This window comes from Amphiprion ocellaris, chromosome 14, assembly GCF_022539595.1.
Source record: "Amphiprion ocellaris isolate individual 3 ecotype Okinawa chromosome 14, ASM2253959v1, whole genome shotgun sequence".
NCBI classification, from domain to species: Eukaryota; Metazoa; Chordata; class Actinopteri; family Pomacentridae; genus Amphiprion; species Amphiprion ocellaris.
In genome coordinates, this window is record NC_072779.1 from 27,017,023 (window position 1) to 27,040,534 (window position 23,512).

At 40.5% G+C, this 23,512-nt stretch overlaps 3 protein-coding genes across 3 annotated transcripts in view; 2 read left to right on the plus strand and 1 right to left on the minus strand.

Moving 5' to 3' along the window:
• Positions 1–632: 632 nt before the first annotated feature.
• On the minus strand, positions 633–5,279 carry supt4h1 (SPT4 homolog, DSIF elongation factor subunit). The gene is made up of 5 exons (XM_023269351.3): positions 5,092–5,279; positions 1,906–2,012; positions 1,769–1,824; positions 1,017–1,070; positions 633–900 (listed from the first exon to the last, which is right to left on the minus strand). Exons 1-5 carry the CDS (start codon positions 5,158–5,160, stop codon positions 833–835), a joined length of 354 nt encoding a protein of 117 aa, XP_023125119.1. The 5' UTR covers positions 5,161–5,279; the 3' UTR covers positions 633–832.
• A 1,043-nt stretch (positions 5,280–6,322) lies between these two features.
• Positions 6,323–10,197, plus strand: hsf5 (heat shock transcription factor family member 5). Its single transcript, XM_023269336.2, has 7 exons — positions 6,323–6,394; positions 6,860–7,341; positions 7,619–7,930; positions 8,187–8,278; positions 8,435–8,791; positions 9,193–9,291; positions 9,775–10,197. Exons 2-6 carry the CDS (start codon positions 6,876–6,878, stop codon positions 9,289–9,291), a joined length of 1,326 nt encoding a protein of 441 aa, XP_023125104.1. The 5' UTR covers positions 6,323–6,394; positions 6,860–6,875; the 3' UTR covers positions 9,775–10,197.
• Positions 10,198–10,845: 648 nt separating this feature from the next.
• The window catches only part of LOC111567938 (E3 ubiquitin-protein ligase RNF43), a 111,703-nt gene continuing 99,036 nt past the window's right edge, over positions 10,846–23,512 (plus strand). Inside the window, exon 1 of the mRNA XM_023269335.3 lies at positions 10,846–12,224. Coding sequence (XP_023125103.2) covers positions 12,003–12,224 — 222 coding nt within the window. The 5' untranslated portion in view covers positions 10,846–12,002. The remainder of the gene's footprint in view (positions 12,225–23,512) is intronic.

Genomic DNA, 23,512 nt, shown 5'->3' on the forward strand with positions numbered 1-23,512 from the left:
GATCATAACCCGAAACCCCACAGGCTTGTAGGCACTAGCCATGATGAGTGCATCACTTCATCCGCCTCTCTTCTTACCCTGATGCACCACTTTGGAACAGGGTAAATCTGGACTCCTCAGACCACATGACCGACCACTTTTGCTCCTCGAAGATGATGGTTCACCACTATCCTTCCACGCTTTAATAATACGTTGGATGATTCTTAACCTGATTTTAGTAGTTTCAGAAAACTCCTTAGTTGTTTTCTTTGCTTGATGCAGGCCAATGAGACTTTGCTGAGACAGAATAACATCCTTTCCATGACCACAGGATATTTCTTCCAACATGGTTGTTTAAGAAATGAGAAGCTACTTACTGTATCAGCTAGGGTTAAATTAGTTGTTGCAGCTGAAACATATTCATCACTGCAGTAATTATCCAGTGGAAGGCTCTTACCTATTTGCTTCGTTAAATCCAGGTGGCGACTTTTATTCAGGCCAGGCAGTATATTTGTAAATGAAGTAAGAGCTGTTCTTTTTCATGACTCCCATTATTTCAATTATCTTGCGTAGGTAGTTAGATTTGTCACTCAATGTTCACTGTGTTTGCAGCATACATAACAATTGTACACATACAGTTTTTTGACAATTAGTCAAGTATCTTATAAAACAGACCTTTATTTTTCTGTTAGTCAAAGGAATAGGAAAGATCCACTTTTGATTTTCTCTAATCATCCATGTCAATATTTCATATTACATGAAAAAAAAAAAAACCATCAGATCACAAAGACTTCACAGCAGTGGTGCTGCAGTGTGGTACAGCTCTGAAAACATAAACTGGAGACAGTCAGAGTTATGACTTCACTGCTGTGTCTCTGGATTTGTACATCACTCCTCTGCTTTTCAGCTCCCTCACCACACCTTTAGAGAAGGAAAATATAATGAGCAACGTAAACTGCAGGGTTGTAAAGCAAATTTAACTCTTGGTAAGGAAAGCAATGCAATCAAACTGTGTGTGTCTCGCTATATGAGTGTACCTGGAGGTAGTCGACCCGTCACAGATACTGCGTATACACCTGGCTTGAAGTTGCCTGCAGGATGGAGCATAAAATATAAAATAAATTGCAACTCACCAAATAACTGAAATGTAAAATTACTTGCATAGGCAGAAGAAAAAATTTAATTTTGTGCTTCAGTAAAAGTAGGAGTACCACAGTGTGGTAATACTCTGTTACAAGTAACATCCATATATTTAATATTTTCTTAACTAAAACTACAAAAATATTACCATCCAAAGTACTCATTATACATAATGTCATACCTCAGAAGAATGTATACTGTAATAAGAAAAAAAAAAACTGGTGCATTATCACTTTGATATTGAAGCTTGCAAAGGTAATTTAGCTTCTTTACATAGTTTGCAATAAAGTTTTCCATTAGTGTGTAATATATCATAATTTATTTGTCTATTATAATTTGTATAGTTAAAGAAAATCTGCGAAGTAACCAGTAATTAAATCTATTTAGTTACTTTTCACCATTGATTAACTGACATGATCTCAAAAAAACAGTGAACAAGGTCATGAATAAGATTGTTCAAACAGCATTAGGGTAGAACAATGCATCAATGTTTTTTTTTGTTTTTAAATTATCATCAACACATTATTACATGGGAAATCAAGACAGTTCATTTAAAGAGAAACCCACAAGCATTAAGGACCTAACTTTACTCTCTTTCAACTAACTGTTTATGCTTCACAGCTGTTTTAAGTGTGGTTCATCTCCTTACCTATTCTCTGCCATTTAGCAACCCAACTGTCTTCAGGACTCATCATGGCTATAACGCTGCAGACAATAATGGTAAACAGTTTTAAAAAATCTACATAAACAATAGGAAGACAGAATCAATGCAAAATCAATATTTACCCATCAAACGAAGAACTTGTACATTCATAAACCATCTCTCGGTTTCCTTTCATCTGAAGGTAAGACTCGCAGTTGTCGCAACCGTCGTATTCAAACTGGTCGATGGTCTAAAGAAGACAAGAAGATGAGAGTTAAAAAAAAGATGGTAAAAGATGATATGAATACGAGTTTAACATCCAAGTTAAACACTTGATGATTGAGATTGAGAAATCATGCCCATGTTGATTGGTGACAGTTACAATGGTTACTAATGCAATCTGTATTTCCAACATGTCCTTAGTCTCTCTTGACCAAAATTGTCAACAGTGTCTTTTTGGTGTACAACATGGGAAATATCTGTAGCACAATAACGCTGAGTTTTAATAGTCTTTAGCAGACTTTGTGGTTTAATGTGTAGAGCGGGTTACAGACAAACTTGTCGTCCTTTTAAGCAAGAAGATTGAAACTCACGTAATTGCTTTTATTAATTAGGGTCCGAGCACCAAAGGTGCGAAGACCCTATTGGAATGCATTGGGTTTCTTATTATTACTATTAGGGTATGAGGGTACTATTCTTTTTTTCTGTCGCATTTAAAATTGCAAATTTGGCGGCCTAAATGTACCCCAAAATGCGTGAAACTTCGCACACACATCAGGACTGGCGAAAAATTTGATATTTTATGGGCGTTGCACGTGTGTGGCAAAATGGCTCCATAACGCACCCTGCAAAATTGAACATTTGGTCATTAGGCCAACTGGCAGGGTGTTTCATCTACAGCTACAAAGTTTTGTAGGCATATTCAGGACATCAGGAAACACAAAAAAGTCAATCACAGCCATACTGTAAACCCAACAGGAAGTTGGCCATCTTGAATTAGCTTTGAAAATTTTTGAGATTAATAACTCAGCGGGGTTAAGTCCGAGAGATGCCAAATTTGGCCAGCATATACAACAGCCCTACCTGATGAAAACTTATAAAAATGCTCCGCAAAAGTCAAAGGGCGTGGCAATGGCGACTCCCAAAAATATTGATCCTTCGCCATGAAACAGGAAGTGGTGTCTAACTTTCCTGAACATGCTCCAATCTGCCTGAAATTTTACATGTATGATCAGTGTCCTGCCCTGACGACATCCATGTGGTTATATACATTCAGAGTCATAGCGCCACCTTGTGGTATCAGGAAATAGACATTTTTTACATTTTGATGTACTATTCTTAGCAGGTTGATCGGGGTTGGTGGTGATTCACACAGAAAATGGTGACTCATCGTCAAAGGGCTTGTCTGTGGCGGTGCGGCGAATTTTGATTTCTCGCCATGAAAATTGAATTATTTATATCTCAGCTGGAAATGGTCCAATCTGGACCAAACTTCAAGTGATGGACACCAGTCCAGGTCTGAACATATCCACATTCATAAATTTAGAAATATTCATAGCGCCACCTATTGGCAACAGGAAGTTATTGTCATTACATTTGCACCTACCATTGCCTGAAACTTTGTCATATCATCCTGAAAATTGGTCAGCTCAGTGTTCACACCATAACGATGCCACAGTGTGAACATTTTGACAATTCATAAAATTCTGTTGCCGTGGCAACGCAATGTTGCCGTGACATGTACTTTTTGACCGGTTAGGAACGCTCATATGCTCGCCAAAATTGCCACACACATCAGGACTGCTGAAAAATTTGATATTTTAGGGAAATTGCACGATTGTTGCAAAATGGCTCCATAGCGCCACCTGGAAAATGTCAAACAGTTACTACGGCCAGTACGTGTCATCTAGAATTATGAAATTTGATACACATATGTAACTCATCAAGACGCACAAAAATTTAATTGACACCCATGCCCAAAACCCAACAGGAAGTCAGACATTTTGAATTACCTGTCACATTTTCGATGATTTTGGCTCATTTTTAGACATTTTCAAAAGCTATAAACTCAAACAAGGTAACTCCGAGAGCTGAAATTTGACCAGGTTGTACAGCAAGCATGGGTGACCAAAAGTTATCAAAATGCTCCGCAAAAGTCTGAGGGTGTGGAAATGGCGGCCCCTAGATTTTGACAATTCGCCATGAAACAGCAAATGCTGTGTAATTTTCCTGAACATGCTCCAATCTGCCTCAAACTGTACATGTATGATCAAAGTCCTGCCCTGATCACATCCATATGCTGATATGCACAGTCACAGTGCCACCTGGTGGATAGACAGTAAGTGGTGTAAAAATAGCCTATACATGCTCCAATCTGCCTGAAATTTTATGTGTGATCGGAGTCCGGCCCTGATGAGTTCCACAGACCGATATACAGTAACAGTCACAGCACCACCTGGTGGATAGACAGGAAGTGGTTCATAACTAGCCTGTACATGCTCAAATTTGCCTAAAGTTTTACGTGTGATCAGAGTCCAGCTTTGAAGACATCCATAGACCAATATACAGTCAGATTGATAGCACCAACTGGTGGATGGAGAAGAAATGCTGTGTAACTGCCATGTACGTGCTCCAAACTGCCTCAAACTTTCCATTAATGAACAGAGTAATGCTCTGATCACATCCATATGCTAATATACAGTCATAGTCATAGCGCCACCTGGTGGATGGACAGGAAGTGGTGTATAACTTGCCCGTACATGCTCTAATCTGCCTGAAATATTACATGTGTGATCAGAGTCCAGCCCTCATCACATCCATAGACCAATATACACTCTCGGTCACAGCGCCACGTGGTGGACATGCTTGGATTCGCCGACAAGGAAGGATGCGAGGACCCGTTCAACGCTGCTTGCAAACTTTAATTATTTTATTAATCCCTGCTAGCGCTTTATATCGTCTGAAATGAAAGATTATAACACAGCAAACTAGCCCCGTGTGTTTAAGGCGTTCTGTCATTTTGGCATAATTTTCACGAATATGACTGACCTGTGACTATTAACATCTGAGGTTCAGTTTCCTAAGCTAAATCGTAAACACACATCGACAAACAACATGGTCCCAAAATAAAGTGAACATGGTGCTACATACAAGCATATGAGGGTAGAACAAAGACGACCAAACAAGGTCAAGTGCCTCGGTGTCGGGTATTACTCGTTGAATAAAAGTTGGCAGGAAAGGGTTTAATTCACAAGTGAGACAAAACAAAAAGCTGCTACATGGTAGCACAGAAGCTAGCACGAGTTTCATTCTCGTCAATCAAGGTTTACCTTCACTAGAGAACAGAGAAGACACGCACGCAGATGGCGAAGGTCTTTAGGGACCGTTTCCAATGCCATAATAATAATATTCTCCGACAGAAAATACTGCGAAAATACTAAACAATCAGACTGACTGCTGTTTTGAATATTTTTTAAGACGCTGGGCAATTGCGTCACTGTGAGGATCTAATAAAGGACCCACAGAGAGGTGTCCCTGCTGTGCGCCTGAATGAAATATTCTATGACAACACACAGCTGAATTGGAGGGACTGTTTTTATATTTGTTTTTTTATGGTCAGGACCATACATTTGTTCATCTGTGCTTGGAAATTTGTCATGAATTTACTGAGAAGTGATGTTTATGCATGTGGCCATTAATTAATGTATTTCAACCAAGTAGAACTTCTCAGTTATAGTACATATTCAAATACTAAAGCAAGGACAGGTGACAGATACCCGATAATAATTTTAATCTAAGGCAGACTTGAGCAGTTTGAGGTTTGCGCCCTACGCTGCTTATTTTTGTGGACTGTTATCGATAAATGATGTTTCTAACAAAAGCCCGTTGATCTGCAAACTGTCGTTTTCTGCATAAATACACACACGCACGCACGCACGCACGCACGCACGCACGCACACACACACACACACACACACACACACACACACATACACGACTGTGTGCCAATTTCGAGAACGGGGTTATTAGAAGATGTTTTTTCTTTACCATCTGTACAATGTTACCATCGTTTTTCATAATTTACAAAAAATATTTTTAATAAAGGAATTGCGGCTAAACTGTCCACGTAAAGTAATATAAATCAGTTAAATGCATACTCACTTAGCCTTCCTGTATTGTAATTGAGAATATTTGTGAACTTTATGTTCCTTATATTCCACTTTATTCAACAGTGAAACGTTGTAGCCTACTTTTCAATGGAGATCTGCTTGATTGCTACTTTACAGATCTAAAAATTTATTCAATCTGTCACTTGCAACCTCCAATGCAAATCATTATACAGCCTTTGAGCATAAAGAGTTCTCTTACTTTTAATGCATTTGTGTAGCACTTTGCGCTCCTAAAAGGATGCATGGTTTAAACTTCGTGGTTTTTTTTAATTACACCATCCACCATCATTTAAGAAGACGAACAGTCCTGCGTTAGAAGAAGCTGCTGGGCGATGAGACAGAATAATGACGGTTGGATCCAGAGTCAGTCACATGCAGCCGTTAGAACGCGAACAACTCTAACGGTTCGGCAACTGTTCAACGGTTCTTTATGAGACCAGGAGAGTCCTCTTAGGAGATCCAGGTACACTTATCAATCTGGTTTATTTTTTGCTGTAGTAAGACTTAAAATATACAGTGCAGCATCGAATGAGTTTTTTTTTTTGCAACCTCTGCAATCATTACTGCGCGAAAAAATTATGTCAGACGTTCATTGGTGAGCTAACACAGACGCGATTCTGATGTTAGCTAATGCTAGCTGGGTACCTAACGCTAAAAGTTTGCGTACATCTCTCCTGGACTTAACAACATTCTGACATTTACAGTAGTTAACAAAATCAACATTATTTTCTAAGTTTTGAGAATGACCGAGTTTGATGATGTGTTATAACTTTGAAATATTAAGCGTTTCTGTTTCTTTTTTAACCACTTTGCCGTTATTAAACTATGAAATCATAGATCAATTAGTTACTTTATGACTGTACACTAACGATGTTACGGTGGCTAGGTTAGCTTACCTCAGTGTTGAAAGCATTACCTCTGTTTCCAGTTGTACAGATAAAACTATGGATGCCGGTGAAAATCCACTCCCTGACAGCATCAACCCCAACAACTTTCCTGCTAAACTGTGGCGTTTGGTGAACAGCCCGGCTAACGAGGCCATCTGCTGGGACAGTCTCGGAGAGGTGATCGTCATTGATCAGCAGCGCTTCGAGAGACAGGTGCTGTCTCCGGGCAGTATGTCCCCCAACAGCCCCGACGCCTTCAAAACGACAAACTTCTCAAGCTTCGTCCGTCAGCTCAATCTATACGGGTTCAAGAAAGTTGAACAAGATGTTACCCTACCTAAGTTGGGCAACTCGACCTTTCATTATTTTTACAACGCAAGCTTTAAGCGCAGCCACCCTGAACTTGTTGCGAGACTGAGAAGGCTCACAGTGGACAATAAGGCCAAACTCCAGGCTGGTCTGGACGTGAACTGTCGCCCTCCGTGTAGATACCAGCGTGTGAGTGGGAGTGAACATAACAGAGGTACAATGAGAGGAGGCTGGTGTCACTGGATCACTGCGGAAGAATAATCATTTCAATCTTGATAGAAAAAACCTACAGTAATAATAATCACATACATTTCCCTTTAATGTTAAAGTGAATAATAATGTAAAAAAAAAATAGTATTTTTCAAACCTTTTAAGCACAGAAAACTGTCCTCGAATCCCACCTTCATTTGAGCCAAACATCTAATTGCAGTTTTACTTACACAGTCCAGCTCTAACAGATCCTACTTTGTTTTTTGTTGATTCTGCTGAAGGCCCTTCACTGCTGAGCCCCAGCCATCAGCAGTCAACTCATCCTTACTATCCAAGTAAAACCCAGGCCACGAAAGCCCTCAATGGAACCCCAGTCCCACCGCGGTACCTGATGAGGGGTCTTGGTGCAGCTTTTTCTCCTACTAACAGTGAGAAAGCAGCATTTGTAGGCCAAGCCTATGCTGGGGTTACCTCTAGCCCAAATGCTGTGAGCATGCAGCAGGGCTTACTGCCCTATGCAAACCAAGGAAATCCAAATTTCACTGGTTTTAATCCTCATAATGCCCCATATCAGCCTGGCTTCTATTCTCCAGGTGAGCATGGCATCATTAGAGGTAGAACAAGGGAGAAACTACAGTTGTTATATACCATTACCTTAGACATACGTAAGACGACGTAACAACTATGGCAAGAATGTATTTGTATTGTACTAAAATGTTTTCACAGGCATTTATATGTTTAATAAATATTATTTATGAAGTTCGAAGCAAAAAAAATTGCTTTTAACTTCAACAGGAGCCCAAACCCTTGAATTAATTTTTCAAATATTATATGTTGTCCTTCCTGAAGTTTTCCATTGCTACTATCCAAACCCTGTGGGACCGCATATGGCAGGTGGTGGCCTTCAGAGACGGATGCTTTCCCCTCAAGGTTATTATCAGGTCGGTGATTTTTAGTTTATTCACTCTGTCATGTAATCTGTGACTTTGGTGAAAACAAAGCAATGATTGGTTCAACAAGATGTATTTTTTAAATTAGTATTTTAACAAATTTTATCATACGTCTAAAACTCACTTTTACTGTTTTCACCATTTTAGGCAGGACCTCCTGTGAATATGTTCTGTCAGGACTTACAGAGTAAAGAAAACCAGGAGGTGAAAAAAAGTGACACTAGCTTGGATGCAATTTTCCAGATGGCAGATGAGGTGATGCAAACTCCACCCAGTCGCTGCCTGGTTAAAGTTAAAATCCCAGAGAAGCCAGTCTCTGAGTTAGAGCCTTCTTCCAACACCTGTAACCCTAAAAGCAGTGACAACAGCATGAAAGCAAATCCTCTCGGTGCTGAACCCATTCTAATGGCTGTGTCAAACTATCCTCATCTAACTACATACAAACAGGAGGAGCAGTGTTTGGTTTCAGTACCTGAGCAGATGCCTGATGATGCTATCTTTGAGGTAAGCGTATTCAGTTTAGATTTCCTGAAGGCATTAGGCTGTATTTTTAATTAAGTAGAGAAGGCTTACCAGGAAAGATTTGCAAATAGAAATATTCCCATCCATGTATTTTTGTGCTTAATAGCAGGGATTCACAATATCAGTATTAAAAGCACTGTCTACATGGTAGGAGTAAGTGTAATTATATGTTAATCATACTATGGGAGAAAGTTTTTGTTCTCTGCGATTAGGTGGAAAAAATATCTGCACATATCAGCAGTTGCAATCACCCAAAAACATTTGGCAAATATCCAATACTGCATTGTGCATCCCTATTTGATAGGCTATGTAATGTATATAGTCAAACAGAAGCCCTGTACTTGATTTTCTGTGGTCTTCCTCTGTGCTCTGATCATGCAAAGGAGGCTGAGGTTGTAAGTGTTGAAGTTAGCACAGATACAGTCGGAGATACCAGGCATGATCATAACAGCAGCAACACTGGAAGAACGGCAGATCTTTAGGTAAGATGTGGTTGAACGTTTAAAGTTGGAGTCTGGTTGTGGAGGTTGTCGACATTTAGCTAGTTAGTATATTTAGATAGTTATGATGTGACAGATGTACCCTTCCTAGGACCCAGTGTGCGCCCCCCGCCCCCTTTCTTTTTTTTTGCCTTCTCCTCCCTTTCCCCTAGGACCTGTGCACCAACTTCAACATGCACAGAACTCACTAATTTTGTGTGATTTCAATCCAAGCCACTTTCTTTGTTTTCCATTTATGGAGCCAGAGCACACCACATTTATTGTTGCAGTGCACACACAGTACGTACAAGTATTCATTAAGAATTTAATTAAAAGTGTATTTTAGAATCATATAATTCCTATTTATGGAGCACATTCACAATAATGCTAGTGAAAGGAAATGCATTTAGTGTCTTAGTATTTGTTTGCAAGTCATCACAATGATATCTTTAACAGCTTGTTGTATTTCTTGTTTTTCGATCTCAGGTGGTCGATTTCATTGCCATATGACAGGGAGTCTTGGTTCACCCCAGGATGTGATCTTAAATTCTCACAATGATCAGATATCATTTTTCACATTAGTAATTCTTTATTATTTGTTGCCGTTTTTAATTTAAACCTTACTTTCAAAGTTTTGTCAAATTAGTTGAACATCATAGAGTTTTACTTAGTTTTATTATTATTATCATTATTTTTAAATAACTTTTTTGTTTCTGTAAGATTTTTAACTGCTTGTACCACAATACATTTAAAAATGTATGATAGGCTTAGGCTTTAAACACAATTTTTAAGCAATGTAAAGTTTGTACATAATTTAATAAGCACATTTTAGACTTTAAAATAAAGTGCTGTGTAAGGAAGACACCATCTTTTAATTAGAGAAAATATTGAAATATTTATAAATGTCAGTACTTTATGTGCTATGGATTGTTTTCTTTATTGTAAGACTGACATGCGGTGGTATTTTCTCCACCTTTTTATTTTTCACTGCATTTCCTTATGGGTGTGCTATTTTTAACTGGCAAGTTAAACGGACACTTGTGTCAAGCATCAATAAAATGGACGACAGGGGTTGTTTTTGTGTATTGACTTATTAATGGGGTTTGCTGGTTGTGGACACTAGAGGGAGCCACTCACTTGTTTTTGATGAGCCCTGCTGCTCCGCCCTCGTTGTCTTATGCTGCCTTCAGGTACTACTCGGAAATACCGACAATACTAACTTCAAACTTTTTAAAAATATATTTTAACTTTAAAGTACGTTTGGTGGATAAAACAAAGTTTGTAAGGAAAGTAGTAATTGATGGTAACTTAATTACTGAAGTGAATTTGGCGGAAGCTAGAGAAAGTTAGACAGTTATACATTTTAGGTTGCTTTTCCCGTAGTGGCATAACAGTAATAAAATAAAATTCCTGTAATAAGATTCAGTTAGACGGCCTATCTTTCTTATTCCCTTTCTCTTATGTTTATTTGCTGGCTCTGTAGCAAAGTTTCTATAAGCATCCAATCTCCGTAGGGCCTTGAAGGCAGCGGGACAGTTAGCAGGTAGAGACTGTCAATGAGATCCCAGGGGGAGCGACAGAGTCCGGGAGGTAGACTTTTGGGACGGTGTCATAACTGAACTCTGCGTCCCTACACTTTACCGACTCTAACCGGAGACCATGTGGAAGTTGGACCACTTCTATCCCACACTTTTTGCAGCGTTTCTTCTCCGAACTCGTTGATAACTTTTGATAAACGATAGATTTTTCCCTCGACGTTCTCTGGAGGAGCTCTAATTTGTCCCAAAGCGGAGGCTCTGAACTCCGGGAAGCCTGTTTTTTTTTTAGCTGAGCAGGTTTAAACGAGGACCGACTGTGGGGAGTTCAGTGACTGTCGCTTGGGTTCGGGACCCAGTTCAGTTACAAAGTTATAAGTGAAGTACAGCCACAGTCCATTTGCTTCGGTTAATAATTACAGACAGCGGTGTGCTGCATTTAACAGTTTCTTAGAAGATTAATTTTCGCAACTTCTCGGTTGTAAAAAATATTAGCCAACTTTCGGGCAGCGTTTATCCGTCGGCATGCCTTGTAGCCGTGCGGCGGCAACCTGTAGCCCAGCCTTTGAAGTTCAAGCCGTCGCTCTGGTGCGTTTTTCGGTGGATTTATCTAGAAAATGTGGCGCAACCAGGACGGAATCTCTTCTGAAGCTTCGCAAAATGTGATTGTAGGTTCCAGTGACTGCTGTGCACTGTAACAAACCACAGTAAGGATCTCCGTTGGCAGGACCTGTCCGTCTGGGAGAGGAGACAGCTACAAATGAGGAGATTTGTTGTGATGAAGAGCAGCTTGTTGGAAACCAATGCACACTTGTACATGTAACACAACACAGCGCGTCTTCATGGTGCACTGGTGCGTGCAGAGCTCCACCACCCACACTAATGACACTGGATAGAAGTTCATCAAAGCTCGGTTTATCTCGGAACATATGAGAATTATGCATTTGTTTGACGAGCCTAAATAACTGAATGGAAGTTTCAGGACATTCAGGCGTGACTCATGATGGAAGCCCTCCAGCTTTAAAAGTTTGGATTGTATCCGTTAAGCTGTAACAGAAAGAAGAAGTGGGACGTGTGGTATATCTGTGTAAACATATAGAGTTTTTCGGTTTATCTGTGGTGCTTGCCTGCTTTGAAGTCCACCATGTGCGGCCGGGCACCGCCGCTACAGCCGAGGCCATGACCGTCACCCAGCGGCGCCTGGCCGGGCTCTGGCCGTGGCTGCTCATGGCGGCCTTGCAGGTGGTGCTGGGCCAGCCGGGCCTGGAGTCCGAGCGGCCGACCCTCCGAGCGGTCATCAAGGTGACACTGCTGAAGCACGAACCGACGGGGAAGCCCATCATTTTGGAAGGGGTGTTTGTGGGAAGGAGTGCCGGCAAGGCGGAGGGAAAACTAATGCAGGTAAGATGTCACTAAACGGTGGTCACATAGTGTCACCATGTACCTCCAAACACACCCACCTCTGCACCTCGCATCTGAGCTGATTACTGAGTAGCAGTAGGGTTGCAGGAAATGTAATGCCTTGCTCAAAGACATCAACATAGTTTACATTTAAATATTTCGTCTGCTAGTCTTATATCTGTAGGTTAGCCTCAACACTTATACATTAATTCCCTCCTATTTACAGTTTCCTTCAGTTCCAGCAGGATTACTAGACTTAAATCTCATCCTGCTGATGAAACTAAGTGATGTCATGCTTTGGGGATCCCCTCTATCGCTCATCTACTTCGGTCACCCTGTGGCCATGCCACATGGAGAGTAAGCTAGTCCATAGACTGGAAGGAGAACATGCACATATTAAGCATTCATATGAAACTATCCCGTCTTTCAGTGAATCTGGTACCATGTTTCTCTAACCTAATAAACAGTTTACATTACCAAATATTGGTAGTACCTGCACTTGGGCACAATCAAAATCCTGTCGTGACCATGTGTCAGAGAGCTGCTCACAGTACCACACTTTTCACTCAGCGCTCGGCATGTGATGACAGAATATCTAAACTCCTTTAACAATAGTGATGACAAACAGGTGTTATTAAGGTTACTTTGTTTTCAATCTATTTTTAACCCACCCATGAAAAACAGTGGTTAGATTGAGGCTGCCAACTTTTTTAGGTGCATCTTTCGTTGCTTAGGTGTCAGCATTGTTTTGCAGTAACTATTTTTGGCATCTAGTCTTCTTCCAATCTAGTTAATGCCAAGGTGTGGCTGGTGAAGACTCACATCATGTTGAGAGCCATGTAAAACTAATTTAAGCAAAGTTTTTTTCTTTCATTTTTTTGTTACCACTTAGATATAAACATGCGTGAACCCTGTAAAATGTAAAGTATGTGATCTATTCAGTGTGCATATTTAGGATTCAGGAGTGGATTAAGGTTCCTGGGCCATAAAGCTCAGCTACGTCAATTTATTTACCATCTCCAAAGAAACAGGACCACAGATATGAGATACTGTAGGATATTGTCTCTTTTCACTCACCAGGTGTGGGAAGTTTTGCGAATGGTGGGCCAGATGCTGTAGTTTGTCATAATTGATGAGGATTTACATGGCTTATTGCTCGAGAAAGCCCAGCATTAGGCACCTTGAAAAGCCATTGCTGTTTTCTTCTCTACTTGAAGCTGATCTGACTTTAATGTGCCTGTGTGGGATGTTGACAACATGTTATGGATGCATATCACAGTGCTGAGATAAAAGGCACTTCCAGCTTTCTGGGAATTCCAGCTTTCTTTTTTTTCCCCACATAAAATCACACACTCTGCACAGTTTGCAGAGTGAATGGACTTAATGAAGGATGTAGAAGTGATATGTGTATTTTCCTAAAGGTGTGAAGGGAGGTGCGCCAATGCTACATTTAAATCTATATTGAATGAATGGCGACAGCTGGATTGCCTCCTGATAAGATTGCTCCCTTTTCTTCTTTTTGCTCTCTAAATGGTGTGTAGAGTTGATTATGTTTTCTCCTCTGTTTTCTTGTTTCTGTAAGTGAGAGAACTCACTGTGGTTCTGTTTAAGGCTTGGAAGGGTAGTTTAGTCAGATTCTCTTCCTTGTTGGGTTTCACAGTGCACAGAGGTGCTGTTGTGCTGCAGGATGCTCTGCTGCTGCTTAGGCCTGTTCAAACAGGTCTTCACTGACTCTGCAGGCAGCTCTGTGGTCCCACTTTATGTTCCTGTCTTCCAGTGGATGAGGGAGATGAAGGCTGTGCAGTAACATAGATTCTCTCCCTCGCTCTGTCTTTGTCCTAGCTTTCACTTTTTCCTCTGGATGATGCTTGTCTCTGATTGTGCTTTATTGTTGCCGGTGGGTATTTAGCAAGTCTTCTGGAAGAGTTTCAGATACCCCAGATTTAACTGCAGACCATGCAGAAACATCACAATTGCCGTTCATAAGCTACAGTTAGTGTTTGTGTTTTGGCAATTATAAGTTTTTTTTAAGCCTAAAATGTCTCATGTAGCACCAAGCCCTGTTTTTATCATGTTTACTAACATGTGTGGGTCAAGCTTCGACTACTTGGGATTGAAGAAGTTCTCAGGTTTCTTTACAGTGTCCAAGTCATGAGACTTTACTTTGGTATGGGTCTCCCTCTGATCTATTAAACTGTGATCTCCCTGGAAATATGCACTGTCCTCTGAATGAACACGCTCACTGGAACACTGGTTGGGCTCTGGCCAACAAGCTTAGTGAGCAGAGGAGAACTCCAAAAGCTTCAGAGATAACTCTGAACTCAAGAGGATTTTTGTTGAACTTTCCTCAAGTCTGTGTTGAGAGAATGAGTTGAAGTTTATCCTCTTATCACACAATGCCAAAATAAAGGACATCATTAAAGCTCCATCTATTTTCACTTGAAGCCATCTTGACTTTCTTTTCTTCCCTTTCTGTATTGTATTTTCGTGTCTGAAATGTTGAGTTGACCTTTGAGAGCTCCCTGAAATACATCAGCTGTAATTAAGATGGTCCAGGCACTTGAGTGAACACCAGTTGACTCTGCACCACTTGACATTCCTCTGTCTCCCTTCTCAGTGTCCCACAAGGTACTGAATACCTCCTCGTCTCCCTCCCAGAGGCCTCGGCTGTCTGAGGCTGCTATCTGCATGTCTCCACCCCACCCCACCCTGCCTCACCCCCCACCCCGGCTGGCCCTCAGCACGGCCGTTTGGGAATGAGGGATGGGAGGGCGGAGGGGGCGCTGAGGGAGAACATCAAAGTGTGTCCAGTTCCGAACGTGAGCTGGGATCATTAAAAGCTGAGGCTGTTTACACTGCACTTCCCATATGGGCCTGCTCCTCCCCCTCCCTCTAGATTTCCTGTCCATACTTCCTATCTCCCTGGATGAGATAACAGCTTGTCCAGGGCTCCTTAGGGCTCCTTGCTGCTTCACTTTGCTGGGGTTGCTTCAGTGTATAGTTTTACTCTTGTATATGTGACTTACTGTATATATCAAAGTTACATATAGGCTTTTCTTAAAGTGTGTGCAGTATTTGGTCCATTTTTACTTCATATCTAGTCTCATTGTGAGGTTAAAGAAAATTCTGCATAATTACATTTACATTGAGAATGGGCTTGCCTCCTATTTCACAAAGCTTTTATGAATTGGGATAGCTAATTTGGGATAATTAGATGAGCAGCTAATTTTGATAATTGAGAAATAAATGTACCAGGATGCCTTCCCCACCCCCAACAAGTGAAGCCACTCTTTCTGAATTTTGGCATCAACTTGGTAATAAAGTGTCGGTTCTTGTGGATCCCTACTTGCTAATATATCTGGGACAAGCTTTCCGCTCCTACATTTGGCAAACAGATCTGTTCACTGAGGTCTGATTTCTGTTTTTTTTATACAATACAATAACAGTGAAGAGGCCTTCTCTGAATGTTGCAGGAGCCTAGTTCACATTCATGGTGCTCATGTCTGGCACGCAAAGCTCTGCGTTGCCCACCAGTATGGACACCATATGAGACCTCAATATAAACAGCAGTGGAATCACGTCCCCATCCATCCCATCTGCCCCTCGGCAGCACTGGCAGTTACATAAAGGTATGAATGAAATTGCCATAAGCTCACAATTTCCCCCTGCCTTGCCACAGCGCCTGTTAAAAAGAGGGCTGACTTTTCTGTGATTATCTGCTGTTTGTGTAGAAAGGGAGGCCATTCAGGGACAAATGCCAACATAAAAGTCAGCATATAACATTAAAAACATGCTCAGGGTTGTTCATACAGAGATTATTTGCATTCATTTATTTGATCAGCAAACACAGATCCGCCATTGTGATGTTTTTTTTTTTCTTTTATTCCATATGGTCATTAGTTCAGCCTGCCTGCCATTGCTTTGCTGCCATCTCCTTCCTTCAGTGAGACTAAAGTTCTGTGTTGCCTCTGGCTTATGCCTTGAACAGACCCCCATGTGTGTCCAGGCTATCAGACAAGCCGTGGACTAATGGTTTCTCCTGAGCAGGGATCTAACAAAGCTGCAGCCTGCAGCACAGGAAGCAGAGGTTAGTGCTGTCCTGTCTGCCCTTTTCCACCAGAGATGGCTGTTGAGATGTTTCTTAGGGTGCTGGGAAGAGGGGAGACGCAGGTAGGGGAAACATGGCACGTCTCTTTATCCAGCTGGCCCCCTTCTTTTTAGTCATTAGACCACGTCTGGAATTCCTGAATGTTATACAACACATTCTTGTGTCCCTGTCATAGCTCTCTTCATGCAAATAATCAGCGAAGACTCCACCGCTATCACTGTTTCATTCATCCAGCCACTCGCTCTTAAATTTACAATAAAGTTGTAGACTAAATTCCATGTTTTCTTCTTCGTAGTGTACCTATGTAGCGCATGCAAACAGACACAGACACAGACACACACACACACACACACACACACACACACACACACACACACACACACACACACACACACACACACACACACACACACACTCTCTCTCTCTCTCTCTCTCTCTCTCTCTATGTGTGTGTGTGCAGTATGGTAAAGGCATTACTACTGCACTTATCCGTGAACCGGAGCTGGAGAGGACAAAAGAGGAAAAAGGGGAACATCACATCAGAGCAGGGACAAACACCATTACCAAATTTCACATTAAAGCCAAGGCTTGTTCTCCTACACCACGATGTTTGCATGTGTGCTCTCACTTTTCCACACTTCAGAAGTCTCTGACGGACTTGAAATGTTGAAATGTACATTCACTTACATGTCAATGATCCAGACTTTGTCCCTTGCTTCATTTTGAGCACTTCTCTCGTCTGTCCCTCTGAGAAACCACGAACACACTCAAGGAGTAGCTCTTTTAAGTTGTGCCATTATGTAGCCACGCATTCATTACAATGTAGTGAGTGAGTCACCACCGACTATAAAAGTACACATGCGCTCATATACACACACACACACTTGTACTAACTTTCCTTTGAAGGCAGCGTACCTGACATTGGGCCAGGTCGGACCAGCGTGCTTTCAGGGTCAGTGGAATTCAATTATGTAAAATGCCTGGAGTTAAACGGTCGAGAATGTCTTGGCATTTTTGCATTCTCAGTGAGATGTGTATCTTCTGTGACCTTTCTGAATTTGTCCTGATAGCTCAGGTCAAGTGAAGCACCTGTCTCTTTCCAGTTGAAACCGATCCACTGGGAGTACACAGGAAAGCCTACTGATCCATGGCGGGTGTGGAGGCCAAGCTATCCCTTCCCTGGGGATCAAGGCCACATTTATAGAGATTTACAGAGAACCGTGTTGCAACAGATGACAATTGTACCACACAGCAGGAGAATCCATATGCTACTGGTGGGAAAGTTGACTGCGTCTGTTTTATATCTTCCAACAGGTGAAAGGTTGTGATCACAGGGATAGGCTGCCTAAAAAGTGTTTTCATAATTATTTTCATCATTCATAATTTATGAATGAAGCTTCTATCGTATTTATTTAACTATGGCCCTCATCCACATGGACTTACAAAAAGTATCAATAGATGCAACTGTAAATGTGTCAAAATAAAGACCATTCCAACCTTTATGCAAGTGACATGGCTGTCAGGATGGCAGTGTTAGTTGGTTCACATTAATATCTCAACAATCAATCATTGAAATCTGATGCAGATACTCCTGGTGCCCAGAGAGTGATTCCTAATTACTTCAGCCATCCTTTGTCTTTTTAGTTCAAGATATCCACATCTTAACAATTGATTGATGCAAGTTTTTTTCAGAGACATTCATGCTTCTCAGAGAGTGAATCTTTTTGATCTTGACTTTTTGTCTAGCGCTACCGCATAAACTGCATCTAGAAGATGAATGCAGCCACTATGACGTCACCCACTGGTTTGTGGGACTGACTGCTATTTTGACACAGCGAGTCTGGCATTTGGCTGTCACCATTTTGGTCTTTTAAAAGTAGATGTAATGAACAAGGGGTGGATCTGTTTGAACCCGAGGACTCTATGCATGCATGCCAATACTGTAGCAACCTGTCAATCACTAGGTAGCCACACCCTAAAACATACCCTACTTTATCCTCCATTTTACTCTAAATGTGATCACAACTTACTAAATTAACATCATGCTGTATTGAAGAAGACTCAGAACTAATGACTCTGAGAATGTAAAACCTCTTGGGATAATTTCTGCTGAGGTAACAGATCAAATAAAAAGTACAGTCATTTCTCATAGACTTCTGTATAATCAGATTTTTTTGTAGCTTTTGGACTAGCCCCCTGATTGCTGTTGAGATGGTGTGTGCTGGAACAAGAAACACTTATTCCCCTATCTTAAATAGAATAGATGGAATTTAATAAAACATGCTGAAATTTTATGTCGTTGGAAATTTGTTAGCATTTAGTTCAGAGCGCCACAGTAATTATGTACTGCTTTGCAGCTTAGGACTTGGCTATAGATTTTCAGTCTTGTTGATTATCTGTAGCCCACAGCAGAATGCTGTAGTGCTTGTCTCACCGTAATATGAAAAGTTTAGAAAACACAGTTCACTTTCCACTTCAATCAAATCACCAGAATAGTTTTAAAGTTTCTTCATGTTGGTTTTCACAAGATTCTTTAAAAGCTTTGAATAGTGCTATTATTACAACACAAATTATCCTTGTAGATATATGGCATATCATTGAAAGTGTACATTTTATTGAATTTTGATTTTGCTTCTGTTTTGTTTGCAAAGATGTGGTGCTTTGAACCATTTTGAGCCCCCTTTAAGCTTGCTGTCATGTTATTCAACAGTTAACACACTGCTAATTTCAGTCATGAATTCAGTCACTAATAACTTCTGCCTCGCCTTTAGTGGCAAGCGCAGACTTTTCTGCTCCTGCTAACATCAAAGGCTCAGAAACTTCTCTGCAGTTTTTCATTTGGCTTCTTGTCTCGCTCCCCTTTCTCTCAACAGCGCAGCTTCAAATTCCTCCTCCTCACCTCCTCTTCTCTGACCAGCCCTTTCTTGTTTCTTGACAGCTCTTTAAAATGGTTGTAATTCATTGCATGTGCTTTAGTTTCAAGGACAAAAATGGCTACATGCACTCAAAAGGCAGGAAGTGCTTAGTTTGCTAAGAGGTTGGAGGAAAAGAGTCATCACCATACCATAGATAAATGCTGTCTGACAAACTCCCTCCCTCTCTCTGGCTCCCTGTGGCTCCTTTCGTCACTCTCAGACATTTTTTGTGGCTTTGTGCTTGCTGCTCTGGCAAATATAGTCAATAACACCTCCCAGCACAATAATTTAATTTCATATTGTTCGGGTTCTGTATGAGGAGCTGAAAATGATCTGTTATACATGTTTATGACAGATACATTTTGCTTGAGAGCTGCTGAGTGATATTAAGAAGCAGAATCTGCAGTGAGTGCAGAGAAGTAAATTCTCTTCTTTCCTGCTTCAACACTTGGCTCAATGATCTGCAAGAGGAAGAGCTTTCACCTGTGTGACCGTCTGATTCTTTATGTATGTGTGTAAAAGCATGAGCGTGTGTGTGTGTGTGTGTATGTGCATGCGCACATGCACGTGTGCCCACAGGAGACGGAGCTCCCATACTGAGATCATTTACCAAACTCTATTAAGCAGGATCAAAGTGACTTAGATCTTTCAGTGCTGCATGACTACAAAAGCCATATTGTAACCCCAGATCCACAGAGATAATGCTGCTGACAAAAAATGCTTTATGTCTCAAAAAGTCACATGGTCAAACCACAAACAACATGTCCCATTTTTGACCTTTTTTTTTCTTTGCTTCTTTCTCAGAAAGGCTTCAGTGTTAGTGATAATAATGGTCCTTATACTCTCCTGTTCATGCAGAGATGGATTTATTGAATTAGTAAAACTGAATACACTGTCAGATCTTACCATGACAAAGATTCTCTGATTCAACCTCACTACACACAAAATATGAAACAGCACTAAAGTCTCTTTGGGACATGATGGAATTGGCTGCTTTTGATTTTGGCCCTGCAGTCCTGTAATACACATTGTCACTTCCATGAAGGCCACAGATCACCCATCACACTCTATTAGTGTTAGTTGGTGTATAAGTGGAGTCAGGTGGGTGTATGCATTCTCTTCAACATCAAATATGTGGTAGCTAAGAAGTTAAACAATAACCTGTGAAATAGTGGTCAAAGCATGCAATTTATGTACCACTTTTCTAGTGAATTGAATCCAACATGCTTTCTGTGGTTTATGATTGTATTTATAATGTATGCTAATACCGGGATAGCAATTACAGAGCATGACTATGTTTCCATGTGCATGCTGTGGTAGGTTTTTGTTTTTAGTGACATGACTACTACAGGACAGCTACAGTCCTTAGATGAAGGTCAAGGTTGTTTTTTTTATTTTTTTTTAATTTTTACCCTTGTTAACATGTCCACATAATGTTTTTGTGTGGTGGAAGACACATCAAGAGCAAAAAAGGCAGCGAACACCATAGCTGAGTATTTCCACTTTGACACTGCGCCGGTGACAGTCTCAAAAACAGATATTCAGGCCTCCAGGGCTTTCTGTAACATTCTTCTTCTTCAGAATCTGTTTCTGGTTCAGATATGTATGCCTGAATGACTCCAATATTACAACTTACTATTCTGCAGCATTAAGTAGATGTACAGTGTTTTAACAGAGTTGTAGGTGAGCTGGTGTGCTTGAGGTACTTCCCAGAACTGCAGATTCTAAAGATTAGAACTATTTTGAGTTACATCTAAGCCACTTTGAGGCACAAAGAGATTGTTTTCATGGAAAAATGTCTTAATATGTAAATTTGGTACATGGAGAAGATTTTTTAGGGGTTTAGTCAATGACCAGAGAGTGATTCAGTGACACACATAGTTTCTGGTGGTAACAGCTAGTGGTTCAATATTTGTACTTTGACAGGTAGGAATGTACATGATTGTTGACTCAACAATTAAACATCGCTATCCTCAGTAGTACTACTAACAGAAATGCTAGCTTGTTAAGCTCTTTATTTATATTTTATTAATACAAAATGCTGGTTAATTTTCTGAAATGCTACACAGCCTCCTGCCACTATCTATAGCTGTTGCCAGGTAGTAATTGACTTTGGAGTTGGTTGAACATCCTATTGAGAATATCAACGGGCACATCTGTTCACAGCGCAGCAAATACATTGTGTTTTGTGTGACTGCTTCGGCAGTTTTATAAGAGTGTGCTTTTAAATGGAGAATATCTACGAAATAAAATTATAGCCAAAATGGATTGACACATTATTTCCCATGAATCCTTTATGAGCAGGTTGGTCATTTGTGTGGGAACAGCGATTGTTGTCATAGAAATCATATTACCATGATATGTAATTTTGAAAATTATAATTTTAAGGACTTATTCTACAGATTCTGATGTATGACTACAACTAATTACTAATTGTTTAGTGTACATAGTTACAAAACTTGAAACACTGAGATTATGATTTTGATTATGGTTATGATTTTGCCAGTGCACTGATGACTTTTCTGTCACCCTCTGTTGTCTTGTTTTTTTAAGATCCCTGTAATCTGCACTGCAGACAATGAGCAGTAATTTCCCAATATAGCTGGCTATTATTCACTATGGAGAGGTAGTACATTGCAATATGCAACACCAAATGAGAAAACTCTTTTGGCTTAATAGCTGTATTTCTTCCCTTTGCAGCTGCTTGCCTGTATGTTTGCTGCTTGATTGGGAGGTGATTGTTCTCTGTGAACAGAGTTGCTCATTATGCATCCAGTCACATGCCTGCCAGCATGATAGATAGCTGTTCTCTCAGTTGGACTAAATGAAAAGTGCCTGCCTTTGAACCAGACAAAGAGGTAGTATGTCTGCCAGACCTTAACTGATGTGCTCATTTCTGTTCTGCAGGGAGAGCTTTCCTCTTTCCCCTTCAGGGAGTTTTGTTGCAAATGCACACTCAGGCCTGCAGAGAGAATTCCAGTGTGACTTGCTGAGGGAATATGAACTGGTGTCACATGGCCTGGGGCACTACTGTACATGCACCTATGCATGTGCTTACAAATGCATTTCATGCAATTTTATCAATTGCCATCAGTACCACTTTGGTACTTTTGTGAGTTAAGTTGCATCCATGTTACACTTCAGAATTTCAGATCTCAGATCCAAGTCCCACAAATTCTAAATAAATCTGATCAGAGAAGTTCTTTATGTGCTAATACTCAGTCTAATGGGATCAGGTAGGATGTCATTCTGTTGCCACAGGTCTCAGTGTGTGCTGAAGGTGGCGTTCTCGCTTTTTGGGTCTGTTATGGTTTAACTTTGGTTGGACTGTGCTCTAATTACCTTTGGGGGACATCAGTTTTGGCTGGTTTTCCACAGAATGCATTCACACCTCTGATGAGCATCCTTAAATGAGTATAACAAGTGCCAAACAATAGTGCCAAATAATTAGTCTCTGCTGGAGTTTTCTGCCCCACAGAGCAATAAAATGATTTAACAACTGCTCCCACTGCCATAATGTCCTGCAGAGTTACAGAGCTACGATCTGAATGCCAGTTAAATACCGAACATCAAACTGACTTTAATGTTTTAAAATCTCCTATTTGTGAGGAGCCAATCACAAATAGGAGATCAATAGTGCAGTTTTATGTAGTTTTAGTGTAGTTTACAGGATTTTTAAAGAAAGAAGTCAAAATTCTACGTTTCTGATATTTTCTTTTGCTCCTTTATGACTGTAAAGTGAATATCTTTTGTGAACTAAACAAGACATTTAGGGACCACAGCTTTGGCCTTTGGAAAACACCAATTTCAAATTTCATATTTTAGAGCTCAAACAACTAATCCATTATCAAGAAAACAATAAACAGTTAAATTGGCAATTTTATTAATAGTTCCAGCCCTATTAGTCACCAGCTTCTCTCTTTGTAGTCATTATTGTTTAGCACCTAGAGTGTCTATGTAACCTCAGCCTATTGAAGTTCCCTTCAGAGAATCAAGACCAATTAATGGTCATGTAAGTTTGTAATCGTCCCAGATTCAGTCATGATGCAGCAGGCCTGTCTGCACATACATCAGAAAAATAAACTTTTTTCTTACACCTTATGAATATTCTGTTGTTTTTTTTTTTTACCATCATTGCTCCTATTATCAGTTGGATGCACTATTCTTAACTACTCTTCTGTTATTCAGCTAAATATGATAAACAATAGAGCGAGTCTTGTTGCCATCATGTTATCTAATTTGCATGAATTAACTACGACCAACCA